Raw genomic sequence first — 16,634 nt, forward strand, 5'->3', positions numbered from 1 at the left:
CGCTTGGCGTCGGCGCCGCGAGCCGCGGCACCTGCTGCCGGGCGCCCGCGAGGGGAGCCCAGGAGGGCGCATGCGCGGACGGGGATGCGCTGGGGGACAGCGGCCGGGCTCGGAGGGGATGCGGTAACCGGCGGGCCGCGGGCACGAGCTCACCGGCAGGGCCCGGCGGCGGGGGGCGCGCGCGCTGCGCGGGGACGCGCTTTGTAACTGGGGCGGGGGGGGGGGGGGCTGTGGCGGCCGTTAGGGGAGGGCGCGCGCGTGGCGAGTGGGGGGGGCTCCTCACGCGCCGGCCGTTGGCGGCCGTTGGGCTCCCCCCCCCCCCCCTCCCCGCGGCGTCCTGAGGGGAGTCCTGAGGGGGGTGTCGGCGCCCCCCGGGTGCGGGCGGCCCTTCGTGGTCTTGTGACGGCCGTGTGCCCGCAGCCTGCGGGGAGCGGGGTGGCTCCCTCCTTGTTTTTATTCGTTTTTAATCGAAAGCCTCTTCCTAGAGGTTTTACTCGAGCCAGCGGGAGCGGTGAAATAGCGCGGAAGGTCACCCGTGTAAATAGCCGAACTGAATCCCGCTGTCGCTGTTCTCACGCGGCATCTCTAACGCAAGAGACAGGAAGGTGCCATGTGCCCCCAGCGTACGGGGAAATAGAACTTTGGGGGAGAGCTCCTGAGTGGTTTTCGTGGAGCAGTTCCCACTGGGTCCGGCTGATGCCCACGTAACTGTATCGGGGAGGGATAAGGCGGCGGCACACGGTTACAGGCGCACAAACCCACCCTTTCCATTGCCCTGGGTGGAGTTGGTATTTGCCCCCCTGTGCTGCTGGTGGCTGCGGGAGCTTTAAGCTATTGGGCGAGGAAGAATGTTAATGGCAGCCTTGCTGCCCTCTGCTTGAGGAGGTGGTTTCAGGAAGGCTTGACCCTCTTCTAAGTACGAGTTACCAGTCACGTTAAAGATCCTGACTTTTGTTTGGTTCCGCATCGAGTGGGATAACAACTGTGATGCCATTAATTTCATGGCACGTGTAGAGTACACTAAAGGCCATGGCACAGAGGTCCGAATTGCCGTACTTGTGCTCCACAGCCTGCTGTAGAAATCAAACCAGGTGGGAAGGGCTCCAGCCCACTGCTCACGGCACGGCCAACTCTGAGGCCGGACCCTCAGGCTGAACACTTAGGGCTTTATCCCCTCTGTGCTGGAGAGTACCAAGGGCTGAGGCTGCACCCTAGGCAGCCTGACCCACTGCTTGGCTGCTATCATTGGGAAAAAATTGCTAATACCCAAACAGAACTTTCCTTCCTTCAATTTATGCCTGTTGTCTTGTACTGTTGTCTAGCACACGTCCCACAGACAGTGGCTTATTACTTCAGAGGCAATAATATGCCAGTGTTGCAGCACTGCCGCTGGTCCCAAGAGCCTGCTCTACAGCAGTACCCTTGGCTCGAGTGTCTCTTATGATGTGTAGAAGCACTGTAGTTACCCGTGTTCCCATAGTAAGGAAACCAAGCTATACAAAATAGCTTAAAATTACAGGTCTGAAGATTTTCATGGATGTTCATATGCTAATTAATCTTTAAAATCTAGTGGACTTTCTTATTAAATGTATAATATTTTGAGTCCATAAGCTCTTTGGCTTAAAGATTTATCGTTGTAAGACTGTGGTTATGAAAAATTCACAAAAATTAAAAGATTTAATGGTTTTGTTTGGGTTTGTCCCTATCTGGCAATTAAGTGATAACTTAATTGTTCATGGTATTGGATTTCAGTGTTTCTGGAATATCTTAATTTGGGGTGAGTCAAAAAAGTATACTTTCCCTTGTTGAAGGGAAACTAAGAGATGTGATTGAAGACTGAATGACATTAGGAATGTCCTTGGCTAGGATCGGTGAGTTGCTATATAGTTAGGCTTGAGTGACATGAAAAAGCACAGCATGTTGAAGGCATCAGGAGTTTTGGAAGGGAACTGTGTGGAAAGGCAATTTCTTGGATGCTCTTGCTTGTCCGTGTATGAAAATAATGGATAGAGGCTAGTTATAATAAATTACAGCTATTGAAGTGAAAGTAGGCATTTTGTATCATACATAAAACGCAACTGAATTGTGTTGATGAACGTGTGTCTGCTTTTTATCTTCATCTGCTTTAGGAGAAAAGGAGCAGAACTGCATGACAAACTACCTTAAGGTAGGCAAGTTCATGCGAAAAGTTGATTCTAATACCTAATTAATACATGCAGCTGTAGTGGAGCGAAGGAGTAACGTGTGATGTGACATTGCTTAACTGTTTGTCTTACTGTGATGATTAAGAGCAATAAAATGGGCATGGTAAAACTGAGTGCGATAGCCTCCAGACAGAGGTCTTCAAAAACACACCGTGAAGTTGAACGTTCACATGTGACAAGCTGAATGACTTAAAGTCAAGAATAGGGCAAGAATATTTCAAGTTCTAGAACTGGCGAGAGAGGTCTATGAATCAACAATCTCTGTAGTTTTTTAACTAAGATTTTCTTTAAAAAATAGTAAAATTTGCGGAAGACTTAAGATTTCTCAGCTATTAACATAATGATGCAAACCATAGACTTGCTATTCTTAAACAAAACAGATGGAAAGGATCCAAAGCAAAGAATGGCACAGATTAGTTGAAAAAAAAAAAAAAAAAAGGTAACATAATTTGATACAGTTTTGTGGAAAATAGGTGTCTGTCCCAAGAGGTGAGGCTTTTTATGTTCAAAGTGATGTTGACATAGTGTCTAGTACTAGTGCCTGAAACAGTTTACTTTTAGCTTTAGATGTAGTCAGTACAGTCAATATTAAATGAATAGATCTTAAAATGAATAAGGAAAAAAGAATTAGTTTTCTTTTTTGGACATCTCTGTTGGGATGTGGATTTTTTTGCCTTGACACTATTTGATCTCTATATGCATTGCTTGATAGAACTAGCAGATGTTGTAAATAGATAAATAATTACTAGGGCGCTTCTAATGTTTGCATTGCTTAGCAAATCTGATAAAGCCAGGAAGAAAGAGAGGAACTAAGATTTCCAGAATATAAGACAGTATCTGGAGTTGCTGTGGTACTTAGGGTTTGTAGTAGTAAACAAGCAATCTCTGAAGAGCGATGATCCAGCTTAAAAGGGTGACTGCTTTTTAAGGCACAGAAAGCATGTGAGTAGCAGAATATTTAGCGTGAGCACTGATGGCCAAATAATGCAAGGTTTGAAAATGCCTTACAGTAACTGACTAAATGTCAGTATTTGTCTTTCTTTTTAAGCTCTCTGTGGATAGAAATTAACAATCAAAGGATAAACACCTACGCAATGGTATCTGGAGTCTGTCTTCCTTCTGTTTCCAAATGCAGACAAAAGCAAGTTCAGAAAGAAGCACTTTTGGCAAGACCTTTAAGAAAACTTGCGTAGGCACATGCTTGGAATTGCACTGCTCCAAACCATTGCGTACTTCAATGTAAAACGGCATTTGCATGTATTTTAGCTTACGGATGTGAAGCAAACGCATCTGGACAACAATCTTCTCTTTTTCATAGCAGTACAGATTGAGAGGTTGAGTTAGTTACCTGCCTAGTTTTTTTTCTCTTCTAGATAAAATCTTGGGTAAAATTGAACTAATATTGATAATATCCCCCCAACAATACTTGTAATTTAAAACTTTCAATTCTTCAGATAACCAGGATGCATTTTCAGTGGGACTGGCTGTGCTTGGGTCTCCTGATAATTAGCTCAGTAACTGCAGAAATGGAAAACGAAGAAATTTTGGGAGCAGATGTTGAAGTGGAGGATTTTGACAAACAATCTCAAGAAGCTGATGTTGACAAAGATGAATCTTCCTTAGGGGTAAGATTATAGATGCCTTTAGCTAAAGCTTGTTTAATTTTAAGTTACGTAGTTGTAACTAGTAGAAGAATCAGTGCACAAATTTATTTTAAAAAGAGCAAGTCAATATACAGTTGACAACTCGATGAGTGTCAAACTCACCAGACTGAGTTTTTCATTTGTTGTGTATGCCTTAAGGATCCTACTATGCCAAATGCAAAATCAGATCTCCCACCTGTGGTCGATAGTCACGAAGAAGGTCTTGCTGGTCTTTCACTCTAGGTATGGAACCTGGTGTCTGAAGTCCTCCTTGATGGATAATATACCCTGCAGCCTAACGTGTCATTACTAGAGAAGAAAGCACCTTGGGCTTATTGACATTTTTCATTTAGATTGGTTTCTTAATTTCATCAGTCACATCTGCCTTTTAAGATGGTCTTTGTTCCTAAAAAATCTTTCTGCATTTGTTGTGTTGTACTTCATAATAGGTTTGCACAACAGTCATAGGCTGTTTTTTTTCTATTTTTTTTAACTGTATAGCCCAACTGTAATGTGCCAAGTAGATAGGAAAACCAAAAAAAAAAAAATGGAACCATGTGAATTAAAAAATAGGAAGCAGAAAACTGGAGCAAGTTGTGTAAATTTTCTGTGTTTTTATGTTATGCACAAGGTGTGTAACGGTACTTCAGTTATGAGCTTTGACCACAAAAAGCAAATTTTTAAGCTGTGTCTATGCTTTTATCATAGTATCTGAAACTTTCTGCAGGTGCTTTCGAAGATGTTAAGCTGCTAGGGCACAAAAACAGAGATGAAACAACTGCTGATAACCCTGTGTGCATTTGAGCTCTGTACTGTGTTTAGTAGGAGGACCACCATTTAGTTTTCAAAAACTGGGGAAAAGTGTTTTTCTGATACCTGAGAGTGAGTCTAAAACTAACCTAGCAGCCTCTTTAACCATCATAAACATATCACTAGAAATGAAACCGTGAGACCCTCCTGCCTTTTAAGAGTCCTTGCTCAGAGTCTTGATTTGTTTCTGTGCTATTCATCGCTGTCTCCTGGTCGCACGAAGCTTCACGGATATGAAATTGCGCACTGTTAGAGGAATGCACCTGAACTGTAGAAATGAGAGGGCCCCAGGGAAAGAGTGTTTTATTCTGTTAGTTGTAACTCTGGTGGTCTGGCTGGGTGGACTGCTTCCAGAGGTATGATAGTGTATTTCAATTGAAAAATTGTAGTTTATGATATATCTGTAAATGTCTTTTAGATTGTATACCAGACGCCAAAGCCAACTGGGGAAGTGTATTTTACAGAAACCTTTGATGGAGTATTGACAGGGTAAGCTGCATCTTAAACTTACAAACTTCTAATTTCAGCAATTTAACTTACAGTGGCAGGACTTATTTTATATTCATTTTTCTGCTAGTACATTCAAAAAAAAAAGTACAGGGTTTAGAATTGAGAAGGGTGGTCATACTTGCTCCAATTTCTTCATAAGGTTAAGCTAAACAGTTGATGTTTCAGGCATGTAGCTATATTTTGTGATATAACGAAACCTGAAATAGACTCTGGATTTATGGATGTTAAAAAAAATAATGCAATGCCAGTTGAATTAAAAGTGAACTACAAGGTGAGATGCATTACACTGCAGTAGCTTAAAAAGTCAGAAATTGTTAGCAAACTATTTCTTCTTCATGTACACTTAGATATGTGCAAGAAGGAGGCAGCACTTCTCTGCATTATAGATTAAAAACTCTGTTGGGGAGGACTGTAGATAATTGATTTATTGTACTGCTTCCCGTTGTGCTTTTATACTATCGAGAGGAATTAGATATTTATATGATTGCTGAAATGTTCCTAGGTAGTTTGACCACACTGCGCTGATATTTCAGAAAAATATTGAGGTTTAGGTCAACAGTTCTTAAGCCAGAAATATTTGTCATCTGCATTTTTTAAGTTTTCTTCCACCACTACAGCAATGTAAGGTGTAACTGCTACTGGGTGGGTGGACAAAATACCTTGTTTTGCAAGGAATCATGAAAAAAGGTATATTTGCATGTTATTAAAAGAACAAAACCCAGCTCCCATGAAGAGGCAGCCAGAGGTGAAAGGAGATGCAGTAAGATACATCTTTATCATAGAATTTAAAGCTGCCTATTTTTGTCTTCCTGTGAAAAGACAGGATGATGCAACAACTGTAGGTGTGAGGTAAACTATCATAAGACACCTGTCTGCTGAGGATGCACAACATAAACTTGAAACCAAATAGCATGGTAGCAGGCACCAGTAACTTTCATAAGACTGAATCTTACTCCCTTTTCCCAATTGTTTCTACTGTTCTTTTCTGCAGGGTTACAGGGAACTTCAGGCCACTGAACATGGATTTGTCATTTCTCACATTATGTTCTTAGATTTTTTTTTTCATTTTTGTTACATATTTAGACCACATGTAGAAAGAAAATAATTTTTTATAAAATTCTCACCTTCAGCATGTCACTTCTAAATGTTAAGAAGTGCAATACAAAAGCAGTACCAGTGATGGTAGGAAAAACGATTAAAAAGAAAAGGTGAAAATGGTGGTTTAAAAAAAACCAAACAACTGGAAACTTTGATTAGTGTTAGTTATTTTAGCATTGGGCTTTCCAGAGGAAGACCAGGGATCTAGTTTGCTATTTATACTGTGGTGCTTTTCCAGCATCTCTGTTAACACAGATCTGTCTGAAATTCAAGCAGGAAAGAAAAAGTATTCTTCCCTGACATACTCCATGCAGAGAGTCGTTCAGAATGAATGAAATTAGTTCTTTACAGAAGTCATTATGAGAATATAGCATTGTAGTTGATACAAGGAAGAGTTCAGCAACACTGTTGGCTTAAGACATTCCTGTGCATGGCTCGGGATAGAACCACTGTATGACCGGATGAGGCTGGATTGCCTTTTCTTTTTTCTCCAAATGAGCATTTTGTACAGGGTGTGCGCATATCTTCATTTTTGGTGAGCTGATTTTGGTAAGCTGCATCCGCCTTGTTCCAGGAGATCTGTCAAGGAGATCAGGAGTTTGTTTGCTCTGTTATAATCCCCGTGTGCGATAAAATTCGAATCTGCTTAGTGCATAATTGCACTTGTCATTTGGATACTTTTGTTTGTTCCCTCCCTCCTCTGCTGTGCACTGATACTCTTAATATCAGATAGAGTTAAGGTTTGTTTGAGTGATTTTTTGCTCTTCTTTATCACATTGAAGGCTTTACACGTGAACTTTGCTATTTTCAAGTATTACTTCAAGTATTATTTCAAGTTACATGCTCACGTAATAGCGTTACATTGTCAGCCTCAGCTTGTAGATAAAACTGAAGATTATTCAGAGTAAATGTGAATTACTTTAGAGTTATAATTGTATATTCATTTAGATTCTTAGGAAATATTTCAAAATCAATGTTGTATTAGACTAACACTTCAATTTTTTGTTTCACATTCCTTAAATTACACAAAGTTCCGTGATGCTGACTGTCAAAATCAGTGTCACAGATTGACATCCTAGCAGCTAAATCTGTTTTTCCTGTGCTTGCTAAATAATACAGCTTTGCATGTGTAGTTGAATGACTAGTACACTTTTTGTTTTAGGTGGATATTGTCTAAAACCAAGAAAGAAGACACGGATGATAACATTGCTAAATATGATGGTAAGCCTTTTTGGTGTTTACTTTCACTATAGTTTCTGATGTTCTGTTGCTTTTTGAGAAATAACTATCCCTTGCACTGAACTTACCTTTGAAAACCTAGATGACATAGATCAACAGTATCTTACTTTGTATAATGACTGTTACCCTGAAACTGAGATATGAAAGGTTGCTTGTTTGGTTACTTACCATGGAGATAAATATTTCTGTCATCGCAGTAATTTTATTCTGATGTACTAAAATACATTCTGACATCTGAATATTCAGTATTAATTGTTTATGAACAGTGCCTCTTGAGAACTACATTTTCCTGAAATTGTCAGATATTTACCACTTCAATTTCAGTTGTTAAGCACATTTCTAAAGCAGCCTGTTCTATGTCTTTGCATCTCCTACTGATGCAGCTGTTGATCTCAAAGCTTAGCCTCTGAAACAAAAAAAAAATTGAAACTGAATGAGTGTTGGTTTTTTTGAATACTTTTGTCAGATTGTCTGTGCTTGAGTGTAGGATTCTCCAGTGGTTCTTGTACAATTTATTCGTATAGTTTTCTAAAGAAAATAAAAAATAATTGGAAAGTGAAAATGAAAAAGTTGTTTGGATGATTTTTGTCATTTGGGCTTGTATTTGACTCATACATTCCTAGGCTGGAAGTAGCAAGGAATGTGTGTGCTACACATTTGCTATCTTTAAAATACTGAAAGCGGGCATTATCTTAACTGGCTAGAACCAATACCTTTCTGGTGAAATGAGAGAGTGGGCTTTTCTGTGTAGAGCTATGCATATTCAAAATATAGGTCCCTCTCTATCTAAACTGTATTCTTGATTCCTTTGTACAGTATTGCAATTAATCAGAAATTCAGTGGATATTCACGCGTGCTACAGGATTGTATAATAAAGAAAAAAATTGGGATGTAAAAATATCCTATGTTAAATGTATAAGTTATTCTAATTAATTTCATTGTTACATGGTGGATTACGGTAAGGACATGGTTCTTTCCTACTTAGGGGTACATGGCCAGCTTTTTTTAATCAAAATTTTTTTATTATGCGTGAAGTTGAGGTTTTGATAACTTTCTTTCATTTGGTTATAACAGTTATGGAAGGGTGTTTTGTTCTCTGTGCTAGAAACGTCTACTTGAAAGCAGAACCTTGTCATTTCTTGTTGCTTGTTCTACTTGCCATATTCCTTACAGTCTTTTTCCCTAAGCTTTCTTCCTTCCTTGCTGGCTGAGCCAAACCATTACATTAGATGGATTTTATTTTACGGTCTTAACTGTGAATTGGAATCCTAATGGTTTCTAATTCTTGAAAAGTACTGCCTAAAACACTGGATCAGTGTATCAATAGAAAGGTGTGAGCATCAGATTTGTGTGCCATGAACATTCTTTTTTTATTTAGTGCTGTTAATGTTTAGAGCAGTTAAAGTATGGAGAAGGGTAGGCTGAGCATGTATAATTGTATCCAGAGTAGAATTATTGGTATTGAATTGGATGATTATTATTTAACTTCTAACTTTGACATCAAATGTCAAGGTGACTTCTCTACTTTGGCAATTATAATATACTGTTAACTCTTTACTTTCTACAAGCGTACAGTTTCTTGACTTCTGCCTAATTTTGTTTTCAAAGATTTTATGTTTGTTTGTTTTAGGAAGATGGGAAGTAGAAGAGCTGAAAGAAAACACAGTACCTGGAGACAGAGGATTAGTGTTAAAATCGGTGGCAAAGCATCATGCAATATCAACTATGCTAACAAAGGCATTTATTTTTGATAATAAACCTTTGATTGTTCAGTAAGTATTCTCTCAGATTTTTTACTTAATTTTTATTATTCATTAAGTCAAGAAAATGTAAATCTTTGTAAAAAATACTGTCTTTCATGTAGCATTGGCTTCATATCCAGAGCTACCAGAACTGTAAGTATGAATGATATAATAATCAAGAAAAATTGTAATACAGGTGTTAAGAAGTGGTATTTAAACTCTTGTAAAATATTTTGGACAGAAATTAATACTTTATAAAATTTCTTAAAAAGCTAATCAATTTTCGGTCTTAGATCTAAAAGATCTAAATCATGTAATTTGAGTACAGTGTTTTTACATTTGCAGAGTATTTCTGTGTAGATCAGTAAAACCTGAATCTTGCAAGTATTATACCAGTATTCGTGATGATGAGTGTCATGGCAATAGGACTTTTTTTTTCTGATAACAGACTTGATTTGTTGTACTTACAGACACATCCAGGTAACTCCTCCAGCTAAATTCAGCGTGTTATATGGGCCATTTCAAAGACAGCACAAACATTTTAGAACTATTCCTGATTTCTGCTTCTCTTTGGTGTTTTGCATGTTGATCAATACCGCTTTGAAACTTTTCTTACTGGTGATACCAACAGTATCAAATGTTACTGTGGCTTTTTTTGGCTGATGTCATTGCTGTATTAGTTTGTGTGGCAACTAAAACCTGTTTGGTCACGTAGAAACGTTTTGACAGTAATGACTAATAAAAAAAGTAGTGACTAATTGATGATATTAATGTATTCTTCTCATTCTGGAGGTCAGAATTGAATTTGTATTTGTCTGATATGGAATGTTTTTTTAACTTGCTCTTTGCTCAGATATGAAGTGAATTTTCAAGAAGGCATTGACTGTGGTGGTGCATATATTAAACTTCTCTCCAGTAGTAATGACTTGAATCTGGTATGTCCTCTTACGTAATGTTTACTGTTGGTTGCTCATTTGAGGAATGCATAATTGTTCTTGTGCAGTGTCATTAGGAGATTAATTCTTAGTGTATTCTAAGTTCTAAAAAGCTTCCTGAATGTTTAATCAGAAGATTAGGCAAGATAATCGTATATATATTATAGTTTGTATATATACAAAGCCTTCATAGTTGTGCATTTTACTGGAATATTTGATAACATTATTCTTGTTAAAATTACCATTTATTTTAATGAAAAATGCAGGTAGTCTGAAACTTAAAGTACACTGTTAAAATCTATGTTCATACAAATCTCAAAATGTGAATTTCCATAGGTCAGAGCGAGCAGTGTATGGATTAACATACTCCTAGTTCTGTACGAGTGATATTATGTTAACTATTAGTCTTATATCTAGGACAATGGAGTTTTGTATCTGTTTAGTCTGCCTTTTTGCAATAACACAAGCCATAGAATTTCAACTCATAACTTGTGAAACAATTTTTTTTACTGCATGGCATACAGCATGTCACCTCAGAGAGGGATAGAATGTGGATTTAGGAACTGCAAGTAATGAAGTGTCTCCATGTGGGGAAGAATTTCTCTTACCAGGGACGCTCTCAATAATCAGGTGTAAAGTTGATGCTTTACGTACATAGTAGCAGTTACAGAATAGTTTTACGTATTTGGATAGACTTGGAATGACCAGTCTGGATTCAAAATATTGTCAGGATTCAAAAATGGTAAGGGTACTTCCAATCATGAAGCAGATTGCTCTGGCCATTCAAAAGCTGACTACCGTAGCTCCTACGCTACGGTTTTGAAGCTAGTTGGTGGTGTTGACCCAACATTCGGTACTAGACAACATTCAGACAGAAGTTGATGAGGCAATCGCAGTTACAGCTAGTATTGGCTTTAGAAATTGTTGGTTTTGAGATGCATCAAGCTATCCTGTTTGCTCAATAAGATTTGGTAAGGTGGAAAGGCAAGTTAACAGGAAAAGCAATAGAGACTAGTCTTAAAAAAAAAACTTGGAAACACAAGTGTGGGGAGAACTCATAATTTTCTCCCTGGGTGAGATTTTCCATCTGTGCTTTTATTCCTGAGATGTCTGAACATATCTACCATCGCTGCCTTGACCCATGAAGCTACAACATTGTAAGTACTGAGCAGAACAGCATTGTAGTTGTTTATTGAGCAAACTTAAAATGATAGAATTGCTAGCTTGAGGGGAGGTGGCATCATCAGCGACCTGTTTGGATGCCGGATTACCCAATACTGTATTGCAGTGAAGTGTGATGCCTTGTTTATGTGCAAAAGGAAGGGAAGGTTGCTCGGACAGGCTCAAGGCATTGCTTGTCCTCACCTGCAATCAGCAGTCAGAAGGAACCTCTTAACACAGATTTTTTGTGATTTTTAAGGGATAATATGTATGCCTGCAAGAGTCTAAGAGATGGTGGCATGTGTAAGAAGTTTCTTGTAAGCATTCATTAAATATCTAAGTAAAAGCTTTAATGCAACCTCCAAATGCTTTTCCTTTTTCCTCAAATTTGTATGCCAGCGTGTGTTGTACTCAAACTTAAGTACTAATAGATCTGTATTAAAAATACAGATGGTAGGAAAACTAGTAAAGGTATGGCATCTTTCATGATGGAAAGATATGTAAATGATACTAAAACTGAAAAATCTTACTTTGTAAAAGAAGTTGTGAGACCAAGATACTCTGCTCAGTTACACATGAAACTGAAATTCTCCGACATCTGTTGTCTTATTCTAGAAAGTGAACCAAAAGACTGCAAATGCAAATTTTATCTTTTTATGACCTGGCTCATTGTTCATCCTATACATTTTTTTTTATTATTTTTTGTTTTGGTAGGTTTGAGTCAACATTTTCTCTTTTGTATCCTTTTAACTTTAAAATTGAACATATTGGAATAATCAATTAATTCTTGTTAATTCGTAACAGTGACATTTTCAAATGAGGATTAAAGTTATAAGGACCAAACTTAAAATGCATTCATTTCTGTAGTGCTTAAATCTAAACTGAAAATGTTTTACTTTGTATTCAAAAACTGCTGCATACTTGGAAATACAGACTCATATCAAACAGTACATCTCTGTTAGAATATTTCTTGAAAGACGAAAAGTTTCAGAAATCAAGTGATCTTTCTTCAAGCAGTTGAGTAAGAATATAGCATGATGCTGCGTATACCAACTACAAAAATCATCTAGTTAAAAAAAAAAGATCTGAACAGCTTAATGCATCATACTCTGAAGGAAACTGTATCTGGTGTTTTCAGGGTTGTTTATTGTTAGTATGGAGCAAGAAGACAGTGCTGAAATGCTGGATAATACCCTGTTTACAGTCTTTATTGAAATTTAAATTGCTATGAAGCGCAGTAACTAGTTCCCTTCCATCTTTTAGTGTAGTGTGTGCAGAAGGGTATAGATATTTGGATGCCTTGATTTGTGGAGGAATTTCCACATAATGTGTAAGAATAAGGTCTAAGTAAGCATATTCTTCTTCCCTGAAGAAGCTTAGGTGATCTCTGTGGTTAGACTGCTCCCTGAGAATGGAAAGCATCCAACAACACGCGGGGACTGTTCATTTTCTTTCATGATTTACCCTACCAGTTTTCAGTGTTAGAGCCGATACTTCATGAAACACCTTTTAGAAAAGGGGAATTATGCTGTGTATATGCCACAGTATGGAGGAAAAGTAGTACCTAATATGACTGTGTAAAATGTACGGTATAACGCATGCTCAGCTTTTTTGCTTCTACAGGAATACTTTTTTGACAAAACACCTTATACTATTATGTTTGGACCAGATAAATGTGGAGAAGATTACAAACTACACTTTATCTTCAGACATAAGAATCCTAAAACTGGAGAGTATGATGAAAAACATGCAAAACGCCCTGATGTAGACCTAAAAAAGTTCTATTTGGACAAGAAGACTCATCTGTACACACTTGGTATTGTTTAATTCTTACAAGTTTAAATTAGAAAACAGATTAAAAATTAGTTTCTGAACTTAGTTCACTGAAGCTTTGTATTTGACTCTGCTTTTTGTTTGTAATAGTCTGTTAATTCCGGGGGATGGTTGCTTAATGATTTGGGCTTAAATGATTTAATGACTGAGCTTAACTGCAGGGCATAAGTGGCTTTGAAATGCTGCCGTGTAATATTCAGTCACGGGAAAAAGCATTACCAGCCTTGGCTAGCCTTTAACGTGAAGAACTGATTAATACTTTCGGTACATACTATGATAAAAAAAAATCTCTTAAGAAAGGTGTATGTGTGTGTGCATATATATATATATATATATGTATATGTGTATATATATATATATATACACATATTATATATATATATAAGTCCAGTATTCTAGGAAGGGATCAAGAGTTTACTGGAGTTCAATGAGATCTACAGCATATTGAACACCACTCTCCTCTGCGCATTGAGTTCCCACTAATGCCTGCATCAGCAGAGGTGTGCGTGAACAGATAGGTTGCTGCTTTCACTGGAGATGAAATTTGGTCTGGTTTTAATCCATGTGACATCTGTTTCTGTTCTAATGAACAGTATAGCAGCAATGAAAGTTTAATTTCTCAGTCCTTTTTTTGCCTTGTTCTAATTTCTGAAAAAGAACAAGCAGTCAGAGAAAACGGGCTAATCTGTGGCATACTGCAAATCCAGCCAAATTGACTATACTTTAGAACTTCCATTGAATAATAGTAATGGAATAATAATGGAAGATGTGCTCAACTGCTGTGCCATGGAAAAATGTATTGTTCTTAAAATAACTTACAGTAGTGTGCTACAACAAACCGTCACTTTTAGATCATAAGAATAAGTGAAACAAAGCAATAGAACCAAAGAAAACACAAAAATCCTTCCCACCATCCTGTCCTTCCAGTAAAGGAGCGAATGTGTTCCTGTATTTGGGCTGTTCATTAGAGATGATGATTAAAGATACTTAAATTGCATTTATTCTATTATAATTGCTCAGCTAGACCTCCGTACAGCTTTGTACCATCTAATGCATTTGTGACTGATAACATAAGTAGAAAAATCAATTAATTTTATTGTATCTAAAATCATACGGGGGGTTAATTTTTGCGTTTGTTGATGTTTTAATACAATTAAAAATTTTAAGCTGCAAGAGCTTAATTAGGTATTAACAAACCGTCATTATAGGTCTGTTACTCTGGTTTTCGTCGCCCATCTTCATAAAACTGGAATAGTATTTACTTCAAATCAGTAATCTTGCTTGTGTTGAATGGGCATTTAAATATTCTTGTTAAGCGCTAATAATGTGCTCACCAGTTATTAGAGAATGGATCTGGATCCAATTTCTGTTATTGAGTCTGACACTGCTCAATTCTATGACCCTTATTTATCAGGTACTTGCTAAAATTTTTAAAAATTCGAAGAGAAATTTCTCTATTCACCGTCTGGAAATTGAGGGAACTGGCTGTCAGAGATTTGAATCTAAAAGAAAATACTGTTTTCATGATCCTTTAGCTGTGATATTTACACAGTTCTGGTGTTTTCACGCTTTCAAGTGTGGACTTGTAATTTGTTAGCAGAGATGCTTTTGAGGTTGAAGGTTTGTCTTTTATTGTCCTTGGGGGGAAGAAAAAAAAAAGCAGAATTTTGACTAAGTGGTAGGTGTTTGAAAAACTGTTAGCGTGTGTTTTGAGGTGCTTCAACAATTGATTTGCAGAAGGTATCATTTTTCTAGTCCTTATGCTGGTCATGACATCGCTACAGTGGGAACTTTGTGTCCAGATCCAGTGCCTGAATGGAGTGAGGAGTCTGTCTCCTGCTCTGCTAGTGAGGATCTGTCTGCTCTTATTTGTCTATGCATATTATATAGGTATTGGTTAAAGGTAAATGAATTTGTTAAATTAATGTTTCACTTTTTCTTAAATACATTTTTTTTTTAATTTAGTGCTAAAACCAGATGATACATTTGAAATGTTAATCGACCAAACAGTTGTCAGTAAAGGAAGTCTCCTTGAGGATATGGTTCCTCCAGTAAACCCTCCCAGAGAAATAGAGGATCCTGCTGACAAGAAGCCTGATGACTGGGATGAAAGACCAAAAATACCTGATCCCAACGCTGTCAAACCAGATGACTGGTAGAGACAAAATTTTATCTGTACAGCAGGTTATTGTTTTGAAAGACTTGACTGGCTGTTTTTGTTAATGGCAATTGGGATATGTTTCACTGCTAAAAGTAATAATAATTCAAAAAATGTAATTGAGGTGGGGGTACAAGGATCTGGTCTTCTTTTAAGGAAAGAAATAAAAACTATGCTTTTTGCTGATTTGTACCCTCTGTTGTTGTAGTTAATAACAAAGATTACAATACTTGAAAGATTAGAAAGAGTTGTGTTTGTGTTTTTTTTCCACTGTTATATACGTACTTCCTCCTGTGTCAAGTAGTGTTCATATAGCATCTCAGAGAAGGGAAAAATTTAAAGGGGGAGACCTGATTGACACCTGCTAGTTGATGGTAGCAATTTCTGGGCTAATGCCTTGAAACAAATTAAATATAGTTTCAAAATTTATAAACAAATAATCAATGCCTAATTCTCATCATAGGTGTGTCTAATTCTGTTGTGCCATTGAATATCATCCCTTTCATGCCAGTTGCAGTCCTCTGAACAGAATACTGTTTTAAAGTCAAGCTGATATATTTTCTAACATTAATCTGTAATTGAAGGGATGAAGATGAGCCTTCCAGAATAGAAGATCTTGATGCTGTTAAGCCTGAGGGATGGCTTGATGATGAACCACAATATGTTCCAGACCCTAATGCAAAAAAACCAAAGGACTGGTAAGAACTTGATTCGATAAGTGCAGGTCTGTTAATGTATTTTGTAGATAAGCCCACCTATTCTCTGGCAAATTATGAGTTGATTAGAGCTTAACTCAAATGTCATTGTATTTTAATGTAGTAAGTTGGAACATACAAGGTATGGCCAAATATTTGTTGTTCTGGGGAGCTGCTTTTAGAAAAATACACAGATGTCAATAATTGCCTTGCATTCTGAAGATCTGTAAACAAAAACAAAATATTAAGGAACCTGATGAAAGGACTGAAACTGTTTCATGGCCTATCATTGTAAGTTGATACATGAAGTTGTATTGTAGTCTGAAAGCATGTTGCAGTGAAGTGTTGCAAGCTGTTTGCACCTGCAGGAGTATAATTACATACAGTCATGCTGTATTTATGAACGTGTGGCTTTAGCACATTTTATTTTCAGTGCTCTGGAAAAATTTTTATTTTTTTTATAGAAATGTTGTGCTGTTGGGTAAAGTTCTATGGGCAGATCTAATAAATTCAGAGGTTGTTAGAGCAAAATGTATGGAACCTAACTTTAGACTGAAAGTTAGTGTTCAGATCAGTCTGAAATCAGTTGTTTGTAACTTTCTTTCT

General features: G+C 37.5%; 1 protein-coding gene across 3 annotated transcripts in view; it reads left to right on the forward strand.

Annotated features, from left to right (window-relative positions):
• Nucleotides 1-16,634, forward strand: part of CLGN (calmegin) — a 28,641-nt gene continuing 12,007 nt past the window's right edge. For 2 of the 3 annotated variants that reach the window (XM_050710427.1, XM_050710428.1), the window contains exons 1-10: nucleotides 1-123; nucleotides 2,130-2,167; nucleotides 3,659-3,829; nucleotides 5,076-5,146; nucleotides 7,428-7,486; nucleotides 9,135-9,276; nucleotides 10,100-10,181; nucleotides 12,966-13,158; nucleotides 15,141-15,330; nucleotides 15,918-16,031. In XM_050710427.1, the coding sequence (XP_050566384.1) occupies nucleotides 2,150-2,167; nucleotides 3,659-3,829; nucleotides 5,076-5,146; nucleotides 7,428-7,486; nucleotides 9,135-9,276; nucleotides 10,100-10,181; nucleotides 12,966-13,158; nucleotides 15,141-15,330; nucleotides 15,918-16,031 (1,040 nt within the window). In that variant the 5' untranslated portion in view covers nucleotides 1-123; nucleotides 2,130-2,149. The remainder of the gene's footprint in view (nucleotides 124-2,129; nucleotides 2,168-3,658; nucleotides 3,830-5,075; nucleotides 5,147-7,427; nucleotides 7,487-9,134; nucleotides 9,277-10,099; nucleotides 10,182-12,965; nucleotides 13,159-15,140; nucleotides 15,331-15,917; nucleotides 16,032-16,634) is intronic. The other variant, XM_035550551.2, reaches the window with a different exon arrangement.

The sequence above is a fragment of the Cygnus atratus genome, chromosome 4, assembly GCF_013377495.2.
Source record: "Cygnus atratus isolate AKBS03 ecotype Queensland, Australia chromosome 4, CAtr_DNAZoo_HiC_assembly, whole genome shotgun sequence".
Taxonomy (NCBI): Eukaryota; Metazoa; Chordata; class Aves; order Anseriformes; family Anatidae; genus Cygnus; species Cygnus atratus.